At 36.4% G+C, this 27248-nt stretch overlaps 1 protein-coding gene across 2 annotated transcripts in view; it reads left to right on the top strand.

The window, feature by feature from the left end:
* Positions 1–27248, top strand: part of LOC150076406 (general transcription factor 3C polypeptide 3) — a 327130-nt gene that overhangs the window by 208033 nt on the left and 91849 nt on the right. For both annotated transcript variants that reach the window (XR_016547855.1, XM_090388164.1), the window contains exon 20: positions 10107–10211. Coding sequence is in view for 1 of the 2 variants with exons in the window: in XM_090388164.1 (XP_090244290.1) it covers positions 10107–10211 (105 nt within the window). In the remaining variant the exon portion in view is untranslated. The remainder of the gene's footprint in view (positions 1–10106; positions 10212–27248) is intronic.

The raw sequence follows: 27248 nt of genomic DNA on the forward strand, positions 1-27248 counted from the left end.
TTGTCCAATAAATTTTTGAAATTAGGATTACAACGATAGTGGTATAATGCAAGGAAACTTATACAGAATCAGCCAAAAGCAATTGTCCACATCATTTATCCATTCCTTTCAATAATTTGTCCAATCCTTCCCTCCTTATTCAGACTACCCCTTTCTACACCACCAGATCAAAGTATATTTCAACGATCAGTTACCCTCTGGCTAAAAGCAAATTTTTCCGCATCTCTCCTGAAACTATCTGTTTTCAATCTAAATTTATGTTCCCTTATTTTTGCCTTTTGAGAAAAAAAAGTGGATGCCATTGGCATTTAATAGTCAGCATGCTCTAAGCTAGACATTATGAGTGAAAAAGATGAGTCTCACAGCATAAAAGGGTTAAAAAAAAAATTCACCTTCGCGGGAAATACCATCTTTCCTCATTATACATTCATTGGGTACACAGCCATTATATAAACTTTCTCCTTTTCCTGTACAGAAAAGTATTAAGGCAGTAGCCAGCTCTCCAAAAATGGTTAAAAGACTTCTGTCTGGGGATCTCCTAATAGAGACATCTCACCCTAGAGATTCAGAGCAACTGTTAAAGCAAAAAACTTTTGATGGACTCCCAGTTTCATTCACTCCTCATGCTACCCTGAATAACTCCAGGGGAGTTATAATGGAATGAGACTTGTTAATTATCATAGAGGATAAAATAGTTGAGGAGCTTAACGGTCAGAAAGTTACACATGCTAAACGAATTATGACCAGAAATGATGGAAATTTAATACCCCCCCCCCCATGCAGCATCATACTTACCTTCAGTACTCCTGGCTTGATTCAAACTGTAAAAGCAGTTTGCATCAAGTAGATTATGAGTAGTTTGTTATGTAGAATTTATCCTTATGAACTTAATGATGCATCTGTTAAACTGCATCATTTGGTACATAAGGATGAATTTAATGATGCATTTTTGACATTGATAGCATCTTATGTCCAATAAGATGCTATAAATGCAAAAATATGGCCTTTCTCCTCCTCTCTCTCTTTCTCCTCCTGATTGAGGATTACAGTAGGTTGTCCAAATTGCAAAGGAAATCATCTGGCCTTCTCTAAGACTTATGAACTATGGAAACTTGAGAAAAAAATTCAATAATACAAACAAATCTTAGCAGTCAGACCTGCATGCTCTTATACAGCCACTCAAAGGCTACATAACAGTTGCCATTCAAACATGTCTTCTCTTCACTGAACATATTTCTGTCCACCTGGTCCTGATTGGTGCTCACACCCATCAAAACAAAGACATGCTCAGACACAGCCCATGAGATAATAACACTGAAAGAAGACTTTCTTGAAAGGGTCCAGAGACAGGCAACTTGCATTCGGAGATCAGCAAAAGGGCGACTGTACAAGGAAAGACTCCAATTATGTGAGCTACAGAGCTTGGCAACCAGGCACTTCAGAGGGGACCTGATTGAGGTTTATAAGACTCTTGAGAGATCTTAGTAAAATGAATTAAAGCAGAATTTTTACTGTTATAAAGAATTCCAGAACTAGGGGCCATAAATTCAAATGACAGTGGAAGAGATTTAGACTAGATTGTAGGAAGCTTTCTTTTAGCCAGTATGCCATCAATTGTTGGAATAAGTTTGCCTCTGCAGGTAGTTGAGGCTGACAGTTTGAAGAAATTCAAAGGATTGACCTTCAGGGGGAGAGAAGTGCATAATTTGTTGTTTCTCTTTTTCTCTTTTTTTTTTTTTGGCCAGTTTATTCAAAAGCCCATGTCTTCCTTTGCAATATTGGCTAATATATTATATGAATACTCCAGTCACTATAGTACCTACAGAGAACCAGCCTCACTGGAACTAATCAAATCAGAGCACACTGTTCTATGGGAACAAAACAAATGTTACTGACATGGAAACAGATGACCAGACAGAAGAAACTAATGCTACATGCAGAAAATGACATGGATGATGGTTGACCTACATTTCCAAAGGAAGATAAGCCTAAACTGGACCAATAAAAGTTTACCTCCATGAAGTAGTAGTCATATCAAGCTTCCAGTCTAAAACTAATGCAGAATATAATGCAGTAGAATTGCCAAAGCTTGTGTAGCAGTATTGACTGGCTAGCAAATCTAGTTGAACAATATGATCCTGTTAGTATCTGCCTACAGGAAACTCACCTAAGCCCGAGGTGTCTCCTATGGTAAGAAACTATAACATGTGCAGACTCAACAAAAGCACAAAACCACCTGCTTGTGTTAAATCTGGTATCCCATTCAGACATATTCCTCTCCAAACTAACAGAAATAGCTGCAACAACTCCAATTGGTGATCAGAAAACTCATGGTATTAAAAACTGGGATCTGATAATTTTTTTTAATTATCAGATCCCAGTTTTTATTATTATGTTCAATATACATTTTGCAGAGTCCAACATTCTAGTTTATTTATCACCAATTGGAGTTGTATTTGTATGCTCCGTGGGAATCTATAAATTATGGCCGTCTATAAAGAAAGACTGCAGATTTTTATCAAGGCTAGCTGGAACTCATATTTTGACAGTGACAGAAAATAGTGAAATCATCTGTATGCAGTATACTTCAACTGTGTTTGGACTGTCTCTGGTCATGGTGGTTACTCTGCGAATAATGCTGCACAGAGAATAGATCTTCTTCTTGAACATGTATGGAGGATAACAAAGTCTGGTAATGAATCTGGAAAGTCTTAAGGTTGAGAAAGTTCTATATCAGTTGGGCAAGTAACTTCTTAGGCTGAAATTATGTAGGTTTTTGTGAATGCTATACCTCCACAGGGTGTCAAAGGTTTTTTCAATATCTAAAAATACCATTACCTACTATCTCTTGATAAATTCACTATGATTGTTAGCTTTGGCTTTGATATGCACATCAAAGGTGGATCAGTCCTTTCAAAAGCCATACTGATCTGCCATCAGCTTCTGTGTCGCCTGATAATTTGTTTGCATCCCACGCATTTTTCTTCTCTGCCACAAGTCTCATTAGTTCATCTGACATACATTTAGGCCTGAACTTTGAACAGTATTTCTTAGTTGGTATGAAAAGCCATCTGACATCCATAAACTTCCAAGATTAATTCCTTGAATGCTTCCCATTTGGAATTCACCCTTCCCTTTATCCCTGATGGCAGTTACATCTTTAAGTTAATCCCACGTCTTCCTTTATCTGCAGATTCTTAATGCATGAATATTCACTACTGATAATCAGATCAAGGCATTCTCTGGTTGCCTCTCGAACATGCTACTGTAGAAAACGGTCATCCAATAAATCCACAAAAGTCTTGCTAGTGTGCAAATGACCAACCCACATGTTCCAGCCAATAACTGGGAAGTTAAAATCCTCCATTATAAGACATTCTGATTTACTTGCCCACTCTGTTTCTCTGTATAGTTGTTTGTTGTACTCATCAGAGTCATTAGGCCTATAACACACTGTTACTATATCTAGATCCTCACTCACTTTCTCCCTAAAACCCTCACTTTCTCTAGTAGGCATTTTATGCCTACTGGAGAAAGTGAGGGTGTTAGGGAGAAGATTTTTTGTGATCTAATACCAACACCCTAAAGAGTTGCAGGAAAATATGTATGTTCTACAGACCATGCCAGCAGAGGGGTTTCAAAAAAATGTTTTCAAACCTCAAAAAAAAAAGGTAAATAAATAAATTTAAAAACTAAAAGTTGAACAGTACCTTGAAATTTGGAGCTAGTTTGCTGAAAGTTTTCTTTTATCCAGAAAGTTGTTAATTACTGCGGTAAGCAATAGTTGAGGCTTTATATAACTTTTTATTATTATTTATTTATTTTATTACTGGTGCAACAAAAACTACTATGATGTAGTCACAAAAGAACTGGATGCAGGGAATAACTTTGATATTATATATTTGGATCTTAGAATGGCTTTTGATACTGTTGCACATGGAAGACTGCTGCACAAATTGGAGCAGTGTGGCATTGGAGGCAAATTGCTGCTATGGATAAGGGGATGGTTGAGTGGCAGAAGACAGAGAGTGGTAATCAATGGACACTGCTCAACGTGGACTAATGTTATTAGTGGAGTTCCTCAGGGTTCAGTGTTGGGTCCGTTGTTGTTTATGGTGTTTATGAATGATATTGATGATGGTATATCAAGTTTAATGTCCAAGTTTGCAGATGATACAAAGGTTGGCAGGGTTGTTAAGGGAACTACTGACGATATGCTGCTGCAACAGGATCTGGAAAAGTTGAACAGATGGGCTGAGAGGTGGCAAATGAAGTTTAACATTGACAAATGTAAAGTACTACGTATGGGAAACAGTAACCCCAGAGCAACGTATCAACTCTGCGGTACTACACTGAAAGTGGTGGAGAATGAAAAGGGCCTGGGGGTAATTGTGCAGGCAGATATGAAGTTCTCTGAGCAGTGCAGACGAGCTGCAAGAGTAGCTCACGGTGTCTTGTCAATGATATACAGGAATTTTTCTAGCAGGGATAAGGAGGTGATTATTCCCTTGTATAAGGCAATGGTTAGGCCACATCTTGAGTACTGTATACAGGTCTGGAGGCCTCATTTCAAGAAGGATGTAGAGTTGCTGGAACGGGTACAGAGAAGGGCAACAAGATTAGTGAATGGAACAAACGGTTGCTCTTACGAAGAAAGGCTTAAGTTTTGCAAATTACAGAGTCTGGAGACTAGGCACCGGCGAGGTGATCTGATAGAGATGTATAAGGCTTTGAATGGTTTGAGCATGCTCAATGCCAATGGGATTCTTCATCTTGCTCAGAATAATCACCTGAGAGGGCATAAATTCAAATTGAGGAAGGACGGATGTCGGATAGATGTGCGGAAATTTGCCTTTGGCCAGCGGGTGGTTGGTTGGTGGAACTGACTTCCATCACTTGCTGTTGAAGTTGATAGCCTAAACAAATTTAAGGCTCAACTGGACAGGTATTTCGAATGAACGGAGGGGTGAAATGGGAGTGGTGTGTTTTTTTTTTGTTTTTTTTGGCTGATGCTGAATAAGCTTGCTTTCTTGCATCATATGCCTCTACTAATGCTAATGCTAACTTGTGGCTTCCTTATGCTATGCAACTAATACTAACATTGATCATCATATATCTGTGAAGGACTATTAGTACAAGAAAAGTGTCAATATCGAGCTGATTAAATAGCAATACACTATTTATGACTTTCTTTAATCAAATATTTGGCTAAATCAATCCCAGGAGCTCACATCTGGTGAATATGGGTTTGGCACACCTAGGATCCTGATTTGAATATCATTATTCTTCTGTTTCTTGGTGATTCTCTCTCTTTCTCTTTCTTTCTTTCTTTCTCTCTCTTGATAACTCAAATTTTTTTTGGCTGGTGCAGAAAAAGCCTCAGGCTTCCTTGCACCATATGGCTAATAATAATAATAATACAGAGCATAAATGTCAGCAATATTATATTCAAATAAGGTGGGAATTATGTCCATTATCAATTGTATAAGTGTATATCCCCATATCTTGAAGGGGGATATGAAAATATGCAAAGGAATATAGCCTCTCAGTGTAAGTCACTTGCCATTTGTTCCACGAGTGCTAAATGTATAATCAAACCTGTGTACATTGAAGAATACTTAACCAGTAATTTTATGCTGGATAATGTTTTCAGTTGACATCTGAATCACTGTTTTAGTCTGAAGATATTTTAGGATAATTTATTCTGAATTATGCTGGGATTTTTTTTTTTTTTTTTTTTTTTTTTTTTCACTTAATATCTAAATTTGTAGGCTTGCTGGACTATTTGTTGCCAGAAACATCACTTTTTCTTTTATCTGCCATAATAAAAGGCTAGAAATGTTAAAATTGCTTAAAAATTACTACTATATAACAATAGTTCCACAACAGGGCATTGTGAAAGATCCTCTGGTTATATTGTTCTTCTTTTCAATTGCATTTGGTGTCACCAATGAAACTGTCAAATGAGTAAGTCATAGCAATGTATGTACCATATAAGTTTCAGTTACAAAGCACTGAAATTAGTAAAGTGATGAAAAGTAATTACTACCTACATATGTGACTTTATAAGTGGTCATGGTGATTGAATAATATCTTGTGTATACTGCTGCAAATGGAATATTGTTGTGGAATACTGCTGATATTTTGGAATATTGCTGATGTTATGGAATTATATGGAATTTTTCTGGAAAAGCATTTCTGATTGGTTAGTATGACAAAGAATTCATATACTGCTTTGTATTTTAATGATGTCAACTATTACATATATGACTTTATAAGTGGTCATGGTGGTTGAATAATATCTTGTGTATACTGCTGCAAATGGAATATTGTTGTGGAATACTGCTGATATTATGGAATTATATGGAATTTTTCTGGAAAAGCACTTCTGATTGGTTAGTATGACAAAGAATTCATATACTGCTTTGTATTTTAATGATGTCAACTACTGACTTTCATGCTCTATACTTGTGAATGAAATGGCATTTAATAAAGTTGGCTTACTTTCCTCCTCCACACCTGTTTTAGGCATATGGATAAACTGATGTAATAGGCACATCATGACTTCTGAAATTTTCTGTAAAAATACTCAGATCTCAATTTTTGTGTGTGTCTTTAAATATTAATTATTCTTTCTCAACCTAATCTTTAAACTTTTTTTTAAGCTTTGGGATTAAAGTTGCTTCATGGGATCTAATCTAAGAAGAAAAATATTGCAACCTACATTTGCCTTAAAATGCAAACAGCAGTTCCCAGAAAAAAAATATAAACTTAAATTATGCTTTAAATATATAAATATTATTTATTAGTCACAAAAAGTGTCAGTGAGTAAGTACTGACATTTGACTATTCAAAAGAAGGATACGTCACTGCTTTTCAATGAAATTAACTTCAGTAATTTGTTCTTGGTGTTAGGTGCCTCCGTAGCCAGGTGGGAAGGAGCAGCAGTGCGTAGCACACGCTTCTTGATTAGACCGGGGTTCGAGCCTGTCACCACCGAATACGGAGGATGCGGAAAGGTCAGGGAATGACCACTGCATATCCCGGAGCAATATGGCCTTAGTTGCTAATGCTCCTAAAAACCAAAAATAACAATAACAATAACAATGTTCTTGGTGTGATTTAGGTAAGATGCTAAGTGTAAGTTTAACATATCTGTGCCATATAAGTTTAACATGTATTTTGCCACAGAAAATCTTATAATAGGTCAAAATACAGTGAATCTCGTTAATACAAAGTTCAAATGACCTAAAGTTTCACATTTTGTAATAACAAGGTTTGTAGTAACGAGGTCCCCCAAAAGTGTCAAAATTTTACTTTTTTTTTTTTTTTTTTTACATACTGTATATCTAAGAATAATAAATCAAAAAAAAATAAATTAATAAAATAAAAACAAAAGCCTTGTCTAACAGTACAGTAATAGGAATAACATATTTTTTAAAGATTTTATTTTATTTGTAAGATAAACTAAAATAAAAGCAATATTAACAGAAATGAAAATATTGTACAGTATATATTTTAATATATACAATATTTTAGTATCACAGTAAAAAGAATTACAATCTTAATTTAAAAGGAGACAAACAAACCATTAACATTTTAATAAATTAATCTAATTTAAAGAATCTAATGTTGTTTGCACAGTTTTTGTCCTATATGCATTTTTAACTACAGCATAGACATTATCAAATGCAATAGTTGTTTCTTTATCAATGTTACTGCAGGCCAACACATTCTCTGTTATGTTCAATGCATTTCAGGTATCTTTTTTATATGGCAGCCGGCGCGCTTCACTTTCGCTGTAGCTGGTAACAAAAACATCATCGTTTTGTTTGGTACCCAGCAACTCTTCTGGTGTTGGCATTGCAGTGGTAGCAACTTCATCATCCACCTTCACAAACCCTTCAAATCCACCAACTGAATCCATATGCTCCTTCAAATTCCTCACTGTTGCTATCACATTCATCTGCTGGACCATGTTTTTCAATGATGTTCTCTCCAAAGCCACTCTTTCTGAAGCAGTTGATTATTACACTTGATGCAATACTTTCCCAAGCAATAACAAGATTACAGATAGCATCCAAGACATTCCAATTTGGCTGCAAATTGTTCTCTCCTTCTATGTTGTGGATCAAGTATCTTATCAGGTGGCTTTATATGCTCTCTTGAGATTATAAATAATGCCTTGATCCAGTGGTTACATTAAACTGGTGGTATTGGGTGGTAAAAACAACAGCTGTATATTTGTCAACGTAAGTGTCTCGGCAGAATGTGCTGTACAACGGTCTAGAATCATCAAAATGTTCCTTTTTTCTGAAGCCATTCTTCTGTCCAATTTTGATAACCAAGACTGAAAAATTTTGACCATAAGCCAAGCACTTCTATTGGCCTCATATTCAGAGGGAAGTTGGTTAACTGCTTTAAAACATCTTGGCTTGGAAAACTTACCAATCACAAATGGGTGTAGTTTTGTACTGCTATCTGAATTGCAGCATAACAGAATAGTGAGTCTTTGTTTACTTAATTTTCCACCATGACAAGACTCCTCGAACAGAAAATGTTTTGTTTGGCAGCAAATTATAAAATAAACCTGTCTCGTCAAGATTAAGAATATCCTTTGCCTCATATTTTTCAAGGTTGGATTGTACAGAACACAACCAGTCTGTAGCCTTTTCTTTGTCAACTAATCCAGACTCACCGCAAACATTTTGTGAAATCAAGTTATTCCTGTCTTTAAATCTTTGGAGCCAGCCACTGCTGCATTTGAAGTCACTAATCCCATGTTGCTGAGCTAGATAATTTGCCTTTTCTTGCAAAATCGGACCTTGATATTAGAAAATTAGATGCACACATTTGTTGGTACCACTCGAAAAGTTTTGTTTGAAGCTCCTCGTGTTTTGCACCACAAATTCGTTTCCTGTTTTTCATCGCTGCTTCAGTGTCACGCACTTCTTCGAGTCTTTTTCGGTTTTCCAGTATTGTAGATAAAGTAGGTAAAGGGATGTTGTATTCCTTTGTAATGTCTGTTTTGCTTCTTTCTGTCCTATCAGCCTCTTGTATAATTTTTAGTTTAATTTCCAGGCTTAATTCTGTCTGTCTACAATTTGTCGCCATAACACTGCTAGGTAAGATTTAATATAAACAAATTTTAAATTAATTTAAAGACACAAGTTCTAAAAAAGACATCAGCTCAGATAAAATGGCACAAAAAATAGATTTCTGTATACGATAGCAAAAGACTCTTTGAACTGGGGTAACAATTGCAACTGACCTTATTCCCATGGAGAGTGAGAGAGTGCATGTAAACAACTTAGAAAAACTTTTTATTCTTTTCTTAATTTAACAGCTCATCCTTCAGAAAGATGTTTTTCAGATTGCACTTGACGTTGTAGCTACCATAAACTGCTTTTGTTTACACAAAACTAATTTCTAACAAGTCAGTGCCATCCTTTGGGAAGTAGGTGGCCGGGGGGGGGGGCAATAATCGGATCGCTCTGCCAAGATTTGTATTATACATACAAAATGACAATATTTATTTCTCACGGGGGAAAAAGAACTTTGTAATACATATTAACCAAATTTTGTAATAAACGAATATATTTACATAGAAAAGCCTATCCTTTTGCAGGGGAATGGTATGTGCTTCATATAAACGAGTACTTTGTATAAACCGAGTTTGTATTAACAAGATTTTACTGTATGTGGATTCACATTAAATTTCTAAATCCAAAAGAGGTAAATATGCAATTGTGTGTTTTTTCTATCAAGCTATTATCCACTGTAAAATTATATAATACAATGATCAAATCGATTATGAATGAATTCATTGTCTCAGTTAGGATGCCTCCATAGCCAGGTGGGCAGGAGCAGCAGTGCATAGCTTCTTGATTAGACTGGGGATTGAGCCCGTGACCACCAAATATGGAGGATGCGGAAAGGTCAGTGAATGACCATCGCATATCCCCTGAGCAATATGACCTTAGTTGCTAATGCTCCTAAAAACCAAATAACAAACAATAACAACAGTCTCAGTTAGATTTACCTAAAATTATATATTTTGCATTATTGATCAATATCTTACAGTTTCACCTTTTATTTTCTTGCAGTTGTGCGAAAAACTATATGAACTGAACCGTTTTGAAGAGTTACAGCACTGTGCAATCCAGGCTCTTACATCCCAGATTTTCAATAAGCACCCTGAAAAAGCCAAAGTAAAGTAAAAAAGAATTTTTAATAAACTTAAGTTAGTCTTGAATTTTTTTTTTTTTTTTCTTTTATTCTAAAGATAAACATTTGAACAGTGTTTCCAGAACTGTTCAATAAAGAATGATCATAATTTTTCACAAACAACTGTACTGTTATTTCTAGCTGAGCTTGGAATTTAAGACCAAACCAAGACGCATCACCTAGGTACCACACAGTTGACTTGTGTGTATGGTGTGACCTTGACAGTCAGTCAAGTTTATGCCTGTTCAGTTTTGCCTACTTAACAATGGACTTGACATGCAAGAAACAGTATTTTGCTCTCAAATTTTGTTTTTGTCAAGAAAACATCAGCTAAAGTGTATGAAATATTAAGAAAGGCTTATGGTGAATCTATGATTCCATACAGCATGCTTGCAGGTGATTTAGAATGTTTAAAGATTGACATGATTCAATCACAAAAATCGGTGGTCCCGGAGCTCCAGCCACTGTTGTCACTACAAAAACCATACACTGCTTCGTAATCACAAGAAGGTCATCATGTAACAGTAATAACTGGCAAAGGTGTTGAGAATATTAGTAGGAAGTAGGCACAGTATTCTCCATGACCATTTGCATATGACATAATTTTGTACACACTAATTTCCAAGCTACTCACAAATGAGCAACAGCAAGATCACATGAAGGTTTGTCAGGTGCTGCATAAGGTGTTTATGGCATGTGAGCTGTAAACCTCATACAAAGCTCTGTTTGGAAGTCTGTGTCATTGCCTACACTGAAAAAAAGCAAAAGTTATGGCTTCTGCAGGAAAGGTTACGGTCATCTCTTTTTTTGACATGCAAGGAATGGTTTACTGGTGTGCCACATCATACAACTGTTATGTGACTTTACTACAGAACTGTACTGCACACAGGTAGATTGATGCTGCATCACGACAGTGCAAGACTTCACATTGCTCATGCTGGAATCTAGTACTTAGTCATTATTAATATCAGATGTGTTCTTTGTGTGCCCTATAACCCTGACCTTACACCTACATTTTTTTCCCCCAAAATTAAAACTGCAAAGAAAACATTTCAAGTCATTAGAAGTTGTAACGGCATCGAAGGCAGTTCTCAAACACATGTCAAAAAATGGTTTCCACCGCATGTTTGAAGAATGGCAGAAACATTGGAGTAAGTGCATTTCATCAAATGGGGACTACTTTGAAAAGGACCATCAAAATATGGTTGATTAATACAGATATGTTGTGAAAAAAATTATGATCATTCTTTATGGAACAGCCTTCGTATGCACCCTAAATTAAAACTTAATTTTTGTTTTATTTATTCTAATATTTTATTTTCTAATTGTGTGCCCACCCCATATGTTTTATTCTAATATTTTATTTTCTAACTTTGTGTGCCCACCTTAAATAATTGCTAATGCCCCACATTTTTGGGAGCACTGTCTTAGACGATTGATATATCTGAACCTTTAAGAATTTTGGTGTGCAAGAGTTCAATCAGCATTGTGAATGGGAGGTGTTCAAGAACTATGTATGTCTACTGTACATATTAGGGTTTGTGTGGAATAATTACAGAAAAGAAGAGGAAAAGAACATTGGTGTAATCTTAAGTTTAACTAGCTGAAACTGTATGTATTCATAGCAGCTCTAATTGGCATAAAGTCAGGACAGAGCAGTATCAGCCTAACTGTGCAAATTAGTGACTTAAAAATAACAGTTTGCTGTATATTAATATCCCTAAGTTAATTCATTTGTTTATTATATAAAATAAAAGTATACTCTCCTATGTGAGCTTCAACGAAACATTTCATGCCCAAGCTTATACAGATCTGACGATTAGTTATGGATATAATTAATCCCATAATTAAGCCCAATCTTATACAAATCTGACCATTAATTATGGATATCTCATACTGGCATAATTTTCCATCACATTAGTCTAGTCAAAGTTAAACTAATACATTAAGTATCTCACTGCTGAATGCATATATCAGATATTATTAATAGTCATCAGATAAATAGATAGAATAACCACTGTTTCATTGGGGAATGGTTGTTGATTCTTCATCATCTGTTAAAGTAGTCAGGATGTTCTGAAATAGCAGTATCTCATCTTTTAACCCTTTTGGGAGGTTAAAAGACGAGAATAGTGTAATAAGTATTTTGAAACTTTGCATATACAGGGTGTCTCAAAAATATTGGTACAAACGTTTAGGGGAGGTAGGTAACATCTAAAGGAATGTGAATCGCATAGGAACTCATAACTGGAAACATTACCATATGTTGGTACACAGTGCTGTTCATCAGTTCGCGAGAGGGAAAATTTCTGGTTTACTCATTCAAGCAGTAGTCACCGCATGAAGAGCATGCATCGATATACGAACTGTGAGCTGGCAGACATGCACCTAATGTATGGATTAGCAGAGGGCCCACACAGTGTGCGCCCCCATGCGGCACAACATCGCTTTGCAATAAATGTGTGGGCAGGTATGGTCGGTGACTGCTTAGTCGGCCCATACCTGTTAACAACCCGCATGAACTCCGCTAAATATCGAATCTTTCTTGAACAAGTTCTACCAGGGTTACTTGATGATGTTCCAGCAAATGTGAGATGCAACATTTGGTTTCAACATGACGGGGCGGCTGCCCATTATGGAAGATGTGTTTGTGATCATTTGAACAGGTGTTTTGGGCGTCGATGGATTGGCCAGGGTGGACCCGTTGCCTGGCCCCCACGGTCACCTGATTTATTGAGCCTTGATTTCTTTCTGTGGGGGGGCCCTCAAATCTATCATGTATGAATCGCCTGTGGAGACGGAAATGGATCTTGTGGCGAGACTCGTCTACGCTGCTGCTACTGTCAAAGAAACTCCAGGTGTGTTCGACCGTGTCCGCCAATCCATGCTGCGTCGGTGTCACGTATGCATCGCGTCTCATTGTGGAACCTTCGAGCATCTGTTGTAACATCATGAAATGCATCCATCTCGTACTCCATTGTTAATATTATGTCAAATAAATGTTTGCCACTAATTACTGTCTTGTGTCATTTCTGCTTCTTGTGCCTCTGCTACTACTTTCCCATGCCGTTTTCACTTCTGGGTTCCTATGTGATTCACATTCCTTTAGATGTTACCTACCTCCCCTAAACGTTTGTACCAATATTTTTGAGACACCCTGTAAATACTTTTAAACATCAATCTGTTTATATTTTGGCTTGATTCCCAAAAGTTACTTAGAATGAAATTGTTACCAAAAATCAAATCAATTAAAAAAATTTTTTTATTATTATTTATTTATTTTTAATATATACAGTGAAACTTCCCTTTAACGGACAGCCATGGGGAACGAAAATCTGTCCGTTAGAGAGAAGTGTCCGCTAACAAGAAGTCTGAGGGAGAAAGAATAAAAAAGAAAGAAAGAAAAATCGTTAAACGTTTAATGTAAAATTAAATTAAAATATATACAGATTTTGAACAATATTTTTATAAATAATATACAGTTACATACACAAGAGATAAAGAAAAATCGTTAAACATTTAATGTAAAATTAAATTATATACAGATTTTGCACAATATTTTTGTAAATAATATGCATACAATTGTGCTATGCATATTATGACTTTATCTTAAGAAAAATACATACAGTAATCACTTATTTTCTTCTGCACCTTCTTCCGGATGATAATTTTGTTTTCAACATTTGTTTGGAGTGAAGAAACCATCGAAAGTCCTTCAGTATCTTTTTCAGCGGCGAAAAACATTTTTAAATGATTGATTTGTATGAGCGCTTCTAATATTTTCATCGGTGGTTCGTCGTTAATATGTTCTTCGACAGAATGACCTCCTTCCATTTCTTCATTCTCATGAGGAACTTCTTGAAAAATATCGATGATAATGTCGTTGATATCTATAGCACCATCTTCTGTGGTAAGGTTCGAGTCTATATCTTTGTAGCCAGGGTCACTTGTAGCTGAAGTATCGTACATTATCAATAGATGTTGAAGTTCTTGTTCTTCTTGGTGCTCCACATTGCTATTCACAACTTCAATTTTTGCGTTGAGAAGCCAGACTTTATAAAACATTCACGAGAGTTTGTTTTCTAATTGCGTTTACTGAAGAGGAAATCCATTGAATCACATCTAGGATGCTGATTTTCTTTGCAAGGTCACTCGCACATGTTACATCGTTCATGTTTGCAATGAGATGTCTTAAAACACGTTTTCCGTAGTGAAGTTTAAAATTTTTTATTATCCCTTGATTCAAACTCTGCAGATGTGTTTGGTGGCAGAAAAACGATTTGAATGTTGGACAATTCAGTGTGCGGGTGAGATGCAGCATTATCCGTGAAAAGAATTATTTTTATGTTTTGACGTTTTGGTTAAAGTGACTTATCCATTCGCTCATGATATCTCGTGTCATCCACGCTTTTTTATTAGACTTCCAGTCAACATTCAAAAGATTCAACTTTATGCCCTTGAAACAACGAGGATTTTGTGGTTTTCTTATAACAAGAGGTTGTTTAAAGTCTCCCAGCATATTTGTACACAATATGCTGTACAAATAGTACAGTCAAGCTTTCCTTAGAAATTTTCCGCCCTGGCACTTTTCGTTTTTTACACTCATTGTTTTTTCAGGAAGAGTTTTGTCACAGTTGTAAATATCCTTAGCTTCAAAATCACGACATAAATCTTCAATTTGACAGTCCACTCTGTTACAACCCCAGTATCAACAGATCCACCTTCACCACTTACGGTTTTCCAAGAAATTTTATGCCGAGTTTTGAACTTGTCTAGCCTTTGAACTAGTCTTTGTCTAGTTCTTTGAACTTGTCACAGAAGCTTTGAACTCATTTACTCCCATAGATTTCGCAACCTCCAAAGCTTTTCCCTAATAATAGGCCCATTAAGGGGGATTTTTTTAGCACGTTCGCGACAAAACCACTCATACGTAACATTGTCAATTTGAAGTCCAACAGTTTTCGGGAATGATTTTTGAACCTGATCATTTCCGTGTTGCCAAAATTGTTTGAGCAGTTAATTTTTTTTCTTTAGGATGTCGCATACCTGTGTCTTCCCGATTTTGAATTTTGCAGCGAGATGTCGAACACTATTTTTTTGCCGATCACACACATTAATGAGTTCAACTTTATCTTTTAAAGTTAAATGTTTACGAGAAGACATTGTGCACTTCACACGACACTGAACAAAACTGAAAAGACGAAAGGCCAACCATATCCCCCCCCCCCCTGCACACACCGAATTCATCAGAAGTTTTACATGTGCCTTAAAATTCTTGAAAAAGGGTTTAGAACCGCGATGTAAACCTTGATAAAATTTTGAGAATCGGAAACAGAAAATAAACACACGATTGAGGCAATACGTAGAAGAAACGTTCCTAGAAAAAGGGCCGTAAGCTCGCCCGCTGTCCGTTATGGGGAGATCAAATTAAGTGCTAATCTAAACGAAACAGTGCAGATTGCCTGTCCGCGTCCGTTACAGAGAATGTCCGCTAGACAGAAGCTGAAAACACGTTAAAACCAATAGAGGTGAGTTGGGGAATTTGAAAATGTCCGTTGTAGAGAGATGTCCGTTAACGAGAGGTGTCCGTTAGGAGAAGTTTCACTGTAGTAAGTCTTCTATATCTTCTAAACAGAAGATATAGTAAGTCCCCATAATCAGTAATATCTTTGGAATCTGTTTATGTATCCCTTAATTCAGTTTCTTCAGCTCCTGGATCTGAATTCCAGAGACATCTTGTCCAAATTAGACGACCGTGGCTAACACTGCCAGTTCCTCCACTGATCCACTGATTTTCAAAGCCATTTTCATGCTTCCATCTATCTTACTGTCTGATATTAGTTGAAAAACATTGTTAAGAGATGGCAGCACATACCAGATATAAATTATACATTTTATACATAAGAGAGATATTTTAAAACGATCTTCATAATGCATGCATATATATGCATATATATATATATATATATGTATATATATAAGGGGAGCAATAAAGTTCCCAGACTGGAGCATTAAAAAGAACACAAAATGAAGGAACTCAACTATGGTTTAATTTTTATTCAAAGTAATCACTTCCTGTTTGAATGCTGCATTTATTACACCATTCTAAAATTTTCTGAAGAGACAGTGAAGCCATTCAAATAGATGATGTTCAGTTCAAAGGTTACATTTTTCTTTGTCTTCAACATTGTAATTTTTTTTTCTTTTGAGGGCAATTTTCACCTTGGGAAAGAGAAAAAAGTCTGCTGGTTCTAGACCAGGAGAGGAGGGTAGATGGTTAATCTGTATGGTGCCAGTGTTCGCCAGCAAAATGTCTTCATGACAAGTGCAGAATGGGGGGGGGGAATTGTTGTGCAACAAGAATTAGCAGTCTTTGAAGTACCTGCATGTAGAAAGCAGCATTGACTCTCTCCCCTTCAGGTAAAAAATTTCTGTGAAATCACACCCTGTTTGTCAAAAATCATAATTAGTATTGTCTTCGTCTTGGACTTCCATGAGCTGCATGATTTGATACTTCTTCTCTGGGTCATACCAAAACATCAAACACTGATCTTCAATGACAATACAGTCGAGGAAATTAGGATTTTCTTGACAAGTCTGGATGAGGTCTTCACATGATGACTTGTTTCTGCTTGTCTGTGAGGCTGTGCAGCAAAAATGTTTTATTAAATTTTAATGTTTCTCTTTGAAATAGAAGTGAAAAAACATAATTCAGCTGATAAATAAAAAAAAAAAAGTATTTCAATTTATTATCAAATTCACAAATTAAAGTGTGTATACGTAATTCTGACCCCCCATATATATATATATATATATATATATATATGGGGGGTCAGAATTACATTTAATTCCACACACAAAAAACATATGTAAGTATGAATACATACCCACAAAAAAGTTAAATGAATGGCAGATTAACCTTTTGGCAATTCTATCTGTTTAAAAGTAGTGCAATACTAAGACAACTCATTGTAAAGGTGAAGCATGTTGTGCTGTGAGTATTAAGACCATTAAATTTATTATGCAGTTCAAACCCTACAGCCACAAAAACATGAGAGGATGAAAATGCCTCTTCATACTACCATTATCTTTATTATGATAGCCATGTAATATCTGGAAAATGGATTTTTGTTTGTAAAGTGAATACAATCTGTTATCCTGTTTTTGTATATTACTATGGTAGGTAGATGTAAATAAGTCATATCTTTCAGCACCTTCAAATGCTGCAATTTGCAGACTTAAACCTTTCTTGGTAAGAGCATCCCTTTGTTCCCCTCACCAATTTCATTACCCTCTCTGTACTCTTTCCAGCAGTTCTACATCCTTTCTAAAATTAGGCCTCCAGACCTGTATACAATACTCAACATGTGTCCTGACCATTGCCTTGTACAAAGGGTTAATCATCTCCCTGCTCTGGCAGCCTGTCTGCACTGTTCAGAAAACTTCATATCAGACTGCACAATTACGCTCAGATCTTTTTCATTCTCAACTACCCTGAGTGTAGTACCACATAGTTGGTATGTTAATCTGCGTTATGTACTGCATATGGGTAGCAGCTACCCATGTGCAGTAGGCGCCTCCGTAGCCAGGTGGGAAGGAGCAGCAGTGCGTAGCACACGCTTCTTGATTAGACCGGGGTTCGAGCCCATCACCACCAAATACGAAGGATGCAGAAAGGTCAGGGAATGACCACCGCATATCCTGGAGCAATATGGCCTTAGTTGCTAATGCTCCTAAAAAACCCTTAAACCCATGTGCAGTACATAACTTCAATTGCCACTTCTCAGTCCATCTACCCAACTTTTCTAGATCCTGTTGCAGTAGTGTACTGTCATTAACAACCCAGCCAACCTTTGTGTCATTAAGCCTGATATACCTTCATCAGTATCATTGATAAATATAGAAAAAAACAATGGGCCCAACAATGATGCTGGTTGATCCACTAATAACATTAGTCCACTAGAGTAGTGTCCATTGATTACTACTCTCTATCTTCTCCCACTCAACCATTCCTTTAACCATAGTAGCAACTTGCCATTAATGCCATACTGCTCCAGTTTGAACAGCAGTCTTTCATGTGCAACAGTATCAAAAGCTTTCATGAAAGCCAAATATATTATATCAAAATTATTTTTTGCAACCAGTTCCTTTTTGACCACATTGTTATATCCATTCAAATTGGTCAGACAAGATTTTCCCCTTAACAAACACATGTTGTGTCTGAACTATAACTGCAGTCTTGTCTAGATGACCCTAGTTTCTAGACATTGTTTCTTTAACCAATTACTCTGAACTGAATTGGGATACAGTTGGACATCTCCAGTCCTTGGAGACCTTCCCTGAATCCAAGGATGCTCTCATAATTATGGCTAGCGATTTGCTTTCTTCCTTTGTTGCCTCCCTTAATATAACTGGATATATCCAGGTGCCATTACTACGTTTAGCTTCAACAATTTCTCTTCCACTTTGTTCTCAGTTATAAAAAATCATTTAGCTCCCTGTTAGAGTGTGATAAACTTCTGGCCTCCACTTCCCTACAGATTTCTTCTTGTGTGAATTTAGATGCAAAATACTCATTCAGTTTGTCATCTACCTGAGCAGGATCATCAACAGTCGAACCATCAATATCAAGTGGACCATTCTCCTTTCTGACTTGATTACAGACTAGCTTATATCTACCATCGGCTTCTGTGTCACCTGATTATTTATAAGCATCCCGTGCATTTTTCTCCTCTGTCACGAGACTCATTAGAGTTCATCTGACATCCATTTAGGCTTAAATCTTGAACAGTGTTTCTTAGTTGGTATGAAAAACCTAGTAGCTTCCAAGATTAATTCCTTGAATGCTTCCCATTTGTTTATTCATAGTTCCCTCAAACTCTCTGTCACTAATCAGTTTTTGAATTTGAGGTCCAGCAAAAATATCTTGTATTAGCTTCTATTGGGTGATTGATGGGAATTAGTAAAAAGTTGAAGCAAGGACCTTCCTGAGTTAAAGCTTTCACAAACTGTTTCATCAAACCCAGTTTGATTTGGGAGAAGAACAGTTTTGGGGTTGTCTACTAGTGGGTTTATGAACTATGTGCTTTGATTCAGGCAGCAAACTGCTGCTTTTTGGCCAGACTTTGGCTTTCCAGTGCTTACTCCTTGCCCAACTGGCCCCCACCCACACAAAAAATAGGCATTTTTGTGTAGCCAGATTGCTGTCCAAGTAACATGCCTATCACTTTAAAGTCATCACAGACCAACCAACCATGTTCTTCATACTTAATATTTGTCACAACTTCAAATTCTCATGTTTCCTCCAAATGCACAGAGTGAGCTACTGGAATTGACCAATATTTATTTCCATTGCAGACCAGTACATCTTTGAGACTCCTCTTTGATGAGTCAAAAATGTGTATATGATTGTAACTAATTCCTAAATAGTTCATTCAGTCATTTATATTACTGCAAAAAACCATAGAATCATCCTCAGAAAAATAGGACATGTGCTAGAAAATTTTTTTAATTAATTAAGTCTAGAACCAATGAGTTCTGCAGATTCCTTTGGTAAATTTAAACCTCTTATCGGCTCATTGAGTTCATGTTGCGAAAACAGTTGAGGACTGGACTCAGTGTCTCCAGGTATGTAAATTCTCATAATAGAACAAACATAACTTTGCTAGGAGTTGCCTGGTAATGCACTACTTTCAAAGAGAAGGCCTTCCTGAAAGCTTAATCAGGCATTTGTTTAAATGATGCTACTGCTATAACAACCTATTTCAGGACCATCTGATCCCTCATCAGACATGGTTGCTTGATATTAACTGTGACATACTATATGACATCAGAATTTTCAAAGTTTTAATATAACTAAAGACCCAGTTAGCCCTAAAACATTGTCATAGCAGCACTTTATCTTTTAAATAAAATTAGTCAATTAAACTTTTGCCAACACCATCTATTTGAAATTAGTACAATACCAGGGAAAATCATTACAAAGGGAAGTTTGCTTCATTGTGAGAATTAAGACCATTTCGTTATTGGTGCAGTTTAAATCCTGTTGGATTTAAACTGCACCAATAACGAAATGGTCTTAATTCTCGCACATTGGTGCAGTTTAAATCCTGTTAGCATTCAGGAAACTGCAGTTTAAATGCATTTAAATGGATTTAAACTGCAGTTTAAACTGCAGTTTAAATCCTGTTGGATTTAAACTGCACCAATGTTTACAGTAGTCCTGCAAACATTTATTATTTCTCTATTTTTGTAGTATTTGTTTTTCAGTAAATTTCATAAGTTAGCACAAACTGCTCTTGCAAATTACAGCTATATAGCAAGCATGCAGAGTCACCAGTTTGCAAAGCTAGTGACTTTGACATAACTTTAGGACAACTGAGAGCAAAGTGCGAACAAAGATGTCCGGCGTGGATACAGCTGGAAAAATATCATCATCATCAGCCATTTTCAATCCACTGCAGGATGAAGGCCTCTCCAGCAACTTTCCAGTTCCTTCTGTTTTGAGCACTGGCCATCCATTTACTACCCACAAACTCATGAATTTCATCTATCCATCTCCGCCTTTGTCTTCCAGGTTTTCTTCTAGCTCCTCTTGGATACCATTCTGTTATTTTCTTAGTCCATCTGTCATCATGTCTTCGAGCTATGTGTCCTGCCCAAGACCATTTTAGTTCTTTAGTTTTGATAAGAATGTCCTTTACTTGAGTTTGTTGCCTAATCCATGTGTTTCTCTTCTTATCTAACAGTCTGATTCCCAATATGATTCGTTCCATTCTTCGCTGTGTAGTTCTCAGCTTCTCTTCCATTCTTTTGGTGAGTGCCCAAGTCTCACTTCCATAAGTCATGGTGGGGAGTATACATTGGTTCATTATTTTACTTTTCAGACAAACTGGGATATTGCTCTTCAGTATGTGACTATATTTCCTGAATGATAACCATCCAAAATTTATTCTTCTCTTGACTTCCAGCCATTTATCATTATTACAGCTAATAACTTGTCCCAGATAAGTATATGACTCCACCTTTTCAATTACTGCTCCTTCAATCATTATTTCCCTTTCTGTGGAATACTTGTTCATCATTACTTTTGTTTTAGCCATATTCACCTTTAGTCCAAAATCCTTACTAGCTGTGCATAACTGATTTAAGATTTTCCTCTAATTCTTTGGGATCATGGCTTATGATCACAATGTCATCTGCAAATCGTAAATGGTTTAGGTACTCTCCGTTCACATTGACTCCTTTCTGCGACCAGTCTAATCTTCTGAAAACTTCCTCAAGGGCAGCAGTAAACAGCTTCGGAGATATTGTCTCCTTGTCGAACTCCTTTCTCAATTTTAAATTTCCTACTGTCTTTGTCTAGTCTAATAAAGGAGGTAGCACTCTCATATATTTTCTTCAAAATCATAATATATGGGGTATCAATGCCTTGTCTTTCCAGTGCCCGAAACATTGCCTTATGCTGTATGGAGTCAAATGCCTTTTCATAATCCACAAATGCCAGACATAATGGTGTTTTATATTCATTTGCTTTCTCAATTAGCTGTGATATTACTTGAAGGTGATCCATAGTTGAGAATCCTGTCCTAAAGCCAGCTTGCTCTTTCGGTTGATTCTCATCAAGTATTCTTTCTAATCTGTTAGTAATGACCCTTGTGAACAACTTGTAGATGTGGGATAACAAGCTAATTGGTCTATAATTTCCAATTTCTGATTTGTCTCCTTTCTTATGCAGCAAAACTATGATTGCATTATTCCACTCCTTAGGCATCACACCTTTTCTAATGCACTTTGTGAAGAGCCTTGCCAGTTTTTGTGTTATGTCTCTTCCTCCCAATTTTAACAACTCTACAGTAACTTCATCTTCCCCCGGGCCTTTCTGATTCTTCATTTTCTTCAATGCATGTTCTACCTCATCAGGAAGAATATAGGGTATGTCGTATGTGTTGCTACTTTGCAATCCATCTTCCCCACTGCTGGCATCATTCCCCTGCTCCTTGTATAATTCTCTATAGTAGTCTTCTGCTATTGGAATTATGCCTTCTCTGCTGTTTATAAGTACACCATCGCTATTCTTCAGTTTCAGTATCATTTGTCTTTCTGTATTACCGCTCATGGCTGCTGATTTAAATCCTTTGTTTTTCCTTAATGCTTGTTCTACTTTTCTTGTGTTAAATCTTCTTATGTCCTCTCTGAGTCTCTTTCTAATGGCTTTGCATAACTCAGTATACTCAATTTTCTCCCTGTCAGTGTTTTTCTTGCTTTTCATTTGTCGTCTTCAGTTCATCATGACAAGTGTTTCTTGACTAATTTTTTCTTCTTTGGATTTCTTTTTCCCTATAGGTTTCTTGGGCTTTATCACTTTCAAAAAAAAGTTGTAATATTCCTTGTCGATATCTTGGTCCTCAGCAGTCTGCAGAAGCTCATACTTGTTCTTAAGTTCCAGTACATACTGCTTTTTCTCCTCTTCTGTTATCTCAAAGACCTTTGTATTATTTACTCGAGTCAGTTTTTTCCTTTCCTTTCCTACATCTATATCAAGTGTACATTTTACCATTCTGTGATCACTTCCAACATTTACCTTATTCAGGACGGTAACATCATTCTCAATATATCTTCTGTTAGTGAGGATGAAGTCGATTTCATTAGTAGTTAATCCATTTGGACTCTTCCATGTCCACTTTCTGTTCACCCTTTTCTTGAAAAAAGTGTTCATTACTGACAGTCCTTGAGATTCTGCAAATTCCAAGTCTTTCACTTCTTTCATTTCTTTCACCAATTCCAAAATTTCCTATAGTTCCCCTTTCTGTGCTGTTTTGTCTTTTTCCAGTCTTAGCATTGAAGTCTCCCATAATAATAGTGTAGTGGGTTTTCTGCTCATCTAGAAGAATCTCAATTTCGGTGTACATTTCTTCAACCTCTTCATCATCATGGCTCGATGTTGGTGCATAAATCATTATAATCTTTAGCTTGTATCTCTTAGAAATCTTGAGTATTAGTCTTGACACTCTTGGTGATGTACTTTTGAATTCCAAAATGTTGTTTTTAAAATCTTTATGGACCAGAAACCCAACTCCACCTTCACTCCTTTCACTGTTTCCATTGGTGTACAGCAGATTTCCACTTGATAAACTTATAAGTGATTCATTTCTTCTTCTTGTTTCAGCCAAACCGATGATATTCCAATTCACATTTTCTAATTCCTTTTCCAGCTCTAATATCCTGTCTTCACCGATGAGTGTTCTTACGTTATAACAGGCCAAGTTCAGTTTCCGTGCATGGCAGCCTGGTCGTACCCAGAGATTCTTAGCACCCTCTGCTTCCACTCTGATCCTCTCGCTGCCGTAAGAGGGAGAGTGAAAGCTGCTGAGGACTGAGGGCCATTTGTTTCATCGTGCTTTCATATGCTGGAGGGTTTGGTCTTTTCCTCTTCACGCTGACCAGGCATCTTGAAGAGAACCACTCTACACGTTCGTTGCCACATAAGTGACGTAACAGGGCTTACCATCGAGAAGGTGTGCATGAGTGTATTTTAGGGAGGCAGGCCAACCGGACTTCTCCTAAATCTTCTGTAATAGAGAGATATTGGATCCATCAGTGTTTTAGGCTGAGCGTCTAATAACACACAGGATACCTGTTCCCCCCTAAGCCCCTGGAAAAATATATGCTTCGTTAAATCTATGGCTAATCTCTTCCATAAACCACAACTTAATATGCATAAGCAGTAGATTTAATTCCTCACAACCAAGTGTTTTTTTTTTTTTTTTTTTTTTTTTTGCTGTCAATATGATTATTCATGCAGTTTATCAATTGCATGACTAAAGCAGAGAGAGAAAAACAACAGGCTACTTGACATCACTCGCATGAATTCCCACTCTGTATTAATCCTGTGGAAGAGGCCTGCTGAGTGACCTTGACCACCTGTTCTCTTTCTTTCTACTTTAATTATAATCTTTGTTATTACATGCAATAAATCAATTGCATTTCTCTGCAGTACATTATTAAAAGCAAAATGTCATGTTAGTTGTCAAAATGTCCAGTTCCTTTGTTACTACATCATAGTAACTAGTCAAATGGGTCATACAAGATCACCCCTTAATAAATCCATGCTGGAACTGAAATATAACTGAACTCCTCTCTGAATGGTCTTGTATTACTTCTTTAACCAGTGATCTTTTTCACCTAGAACACAAGTTAAGCTAACAGGTCTGTAAGTACTCATGTTACTCTTTCTCCCCCGCCCTTTGCAAATTAGAGATACATTCACACATCTCCAGTTTACAGTGAGCTCCCCTCCCCAAATCCAAAGATGCTCTCATAATCAGATTTAGCTTACCTAACCTCCTTTGTGACCCGATTGTAGAGTAGTTTATATCTGCTGTAGGCTTTTATGTCTCCTGATAATTTATATGCATCCCATTCATTTTTCTTCTCTGCCACCAGTGTCATCAGTTCATCTGACATCCACTTCAGTCTGAGCCTTGAACAGTATCTCACAGCTGGTATAAAAAGTCTAGTAGTTTCAAAGAATGCTTCCTTGAATAATTCCCATTTAGAATCTGCTTTTGATAATACCATCAGTTGCTCCACTAAACAATTTAAAAACTGTCTGAGATCACTGTATTCACCTTTTTTTCAAAAACAAAAGTCCTTCCCTTTTCCCTTGTCAGTAGTTACCTCTTTAAGTAAATCCCACATCAATACATTGTGATCACTCCCATCCAGTAAGCCTTTCATTTGCAGATTCTTAATCATGAATAGTTGCTGCTGATAATTAGAACAAGAGAATTGCATTCTGTTATTGCCTTGCCTAAAATGCTGGTATAGTATATAATAAACAGCAAACAGTAGAAAATCAAGAAAATTCACAAATGCCCTTACTACCATGTGAGTGGCAAACTCATAAGTTCCAGTCAATATCTCTAACACACTCCTACTCTCATTTTTGCTTTCCCAGTGATTATGTCACACCAAACTGGCTCAACATTACACTGGCCACCCATGTCAACTGGATGTACTGCCTTAGATTTAATATGCTTCTTAACTCCTCCTGTCCCATTCTTTCCTTTCTGTACACATTGTACTTCCCATATTCAAATTCATCAAATTTATTTACTGTGCACCTTGCATTAGTGTACGAGTAAGTATACATGCACCTCTTCTAACTCTTACTTGAGACCTGACGTAGCCCAGTGGTCAGGAGCAAGAGTGCATAGCACGCGTTCCTTGAGTGGACCCGGGTTCAAGCCCTTGACTACTAAATACGATAATTATTTGTATTGAAGATTTATTGTAAACTCTACTGACTTGGTTGTCATGCCAGAGTATAAACAGAAAATTTATTTATTTATTTATTTTACCTTTACGCATTCATGTATTTGCTTGTCCATAAGGATTCCCACCCATCAAGAGCAGGCCTCGAAATCCCCGACACAGTGCTTTCCAGGATGCTGCATATTCCAGTAGAATCAGTGTAAGAATCACTTCCTCCTCTGCCTGTGGCTGCTGTTAATCTCTTAATCTGTTTATTCCCCCCCCAACCCAGGCCTACAGTTTTCTGACCCACTTAACACTATCTTAATAGTGTCAGAAAGTATTCTTGCACCATTTCTTTTTAAATATATTCCATCCCTGTAGAAATAGAAACAGCCTCTCCAGTTAACAAGCACAGACCACATTGAGAAAAATTCTGTTGTAGACATAAAGCAGAAATGTTGTCTCTTATCTCTTCCATTTTAAAAGACTTCCATTAATAATGTGAATGAAATATGAAGCATATGCATATATTTCTGCTTATTATGTATATAAATATTAGTAAAAAAATTTTAAAATGTATTACGTATATTCATTACTATTTAGTTACTTCCATTTTCAGGTTTTATATCATAATTTATTTCAAAATTTGGTGCGTAAAATTTGAAAATGCACAATTTGGCTTATATTTTTTGTGTTATCATCTTTTCTCTATGAAAACAATAAATCTTTCAAAACAACTACAGTAAGACAGTCAATGCCTATTGAACTAATGGGAGAAAGAAAACAAGCACAGTAGAGCATCAGTTATCTGGAATAATTGATGTCAGACCTCTTCCAGATAGCTAAATTTTCCAGATAATTGAACAAGAAATTTTCCTGGTAAGATTAAATAAATTTAATATAATAAATCTAATTTAATCTAATAAAAATAAATTTAATCTTACCTTACGATTAAATTAAGATTAATTAAATAAAAAATATTATAAACCAATCTCGGGAAAACAGAAACATCCATCCAGGCATATTTATGATTTTTATACAAAACAGGAAAATTAGAAAGATTTTTAAATGCTCTCATTTTTTTTTCAACTTACTGTTAACGAGCACGGACAACCTGTGCTTCCCAGTGGCATTTGTGGCATTTGCACACACAGCAATTGTAACTCGCTCTTTTCTCAACTTAAAACTTGGTGCAGGCATTTCTCTTTTAGTGGCTAGGGTTTTTCTTGGTAATAAATTCTATAATAAGCTGTCTCGTCAACATTATAAACATTTTATTTCTCTTAATTTGCTATAACTGCAGCAAACTTACTTCTCAAAGGACACTGCTGCCGATTCATCTGCAGAAAGTTTCTCTTCTTGAATATCTAGTTCACGTATACCCTTGTCTCAGTTTAAAATTTTTCAGCCAACCTGTGCTTCCTTAAAATCTTCATTACCTATTAATTTTCAATTAAAATCCAATGCTTTTTCACCCAGTATTGGGCCAGACACTGTTCACCTAAACTTGGCTTCTGAAGAAACCACAAATAAAGTGCACTCTCTAAAGTGACATTTTCAGGTTTCGACATCGTCTTTTTTCCTGCTAGATCCTTCGTCACTATCCTTAATCAACACAAATTCTGTTATGGCATTGGAATTTTTCTTGATGTCATAAATTATTGAAGTCCCCACACTTTGGAGAGATTTCCTAAATTTTCACCTTTTCTAATTCTATTAATAATTTCCATTTTTTGGTGCAATGTAAAACTACACGTTTTCTT

The sequence above is a fragment of the Mastigoproctus giganteus genome, chromosome 13 (assembly GCF_048544385.1).
Source record: "Mastigoproctus giganteus isolate SK-2022 chromosome 13, ASM4854438v1, whole genome shotgun sequence".
NCBI classification, from domain to species: domain Eukaryota; kingdom Metazoa; phylum Arthropoda; class Arachnida; order Uropygi; family Thelyphonidae; genus Mastigoproctus; species Mastigoproctus giganteus.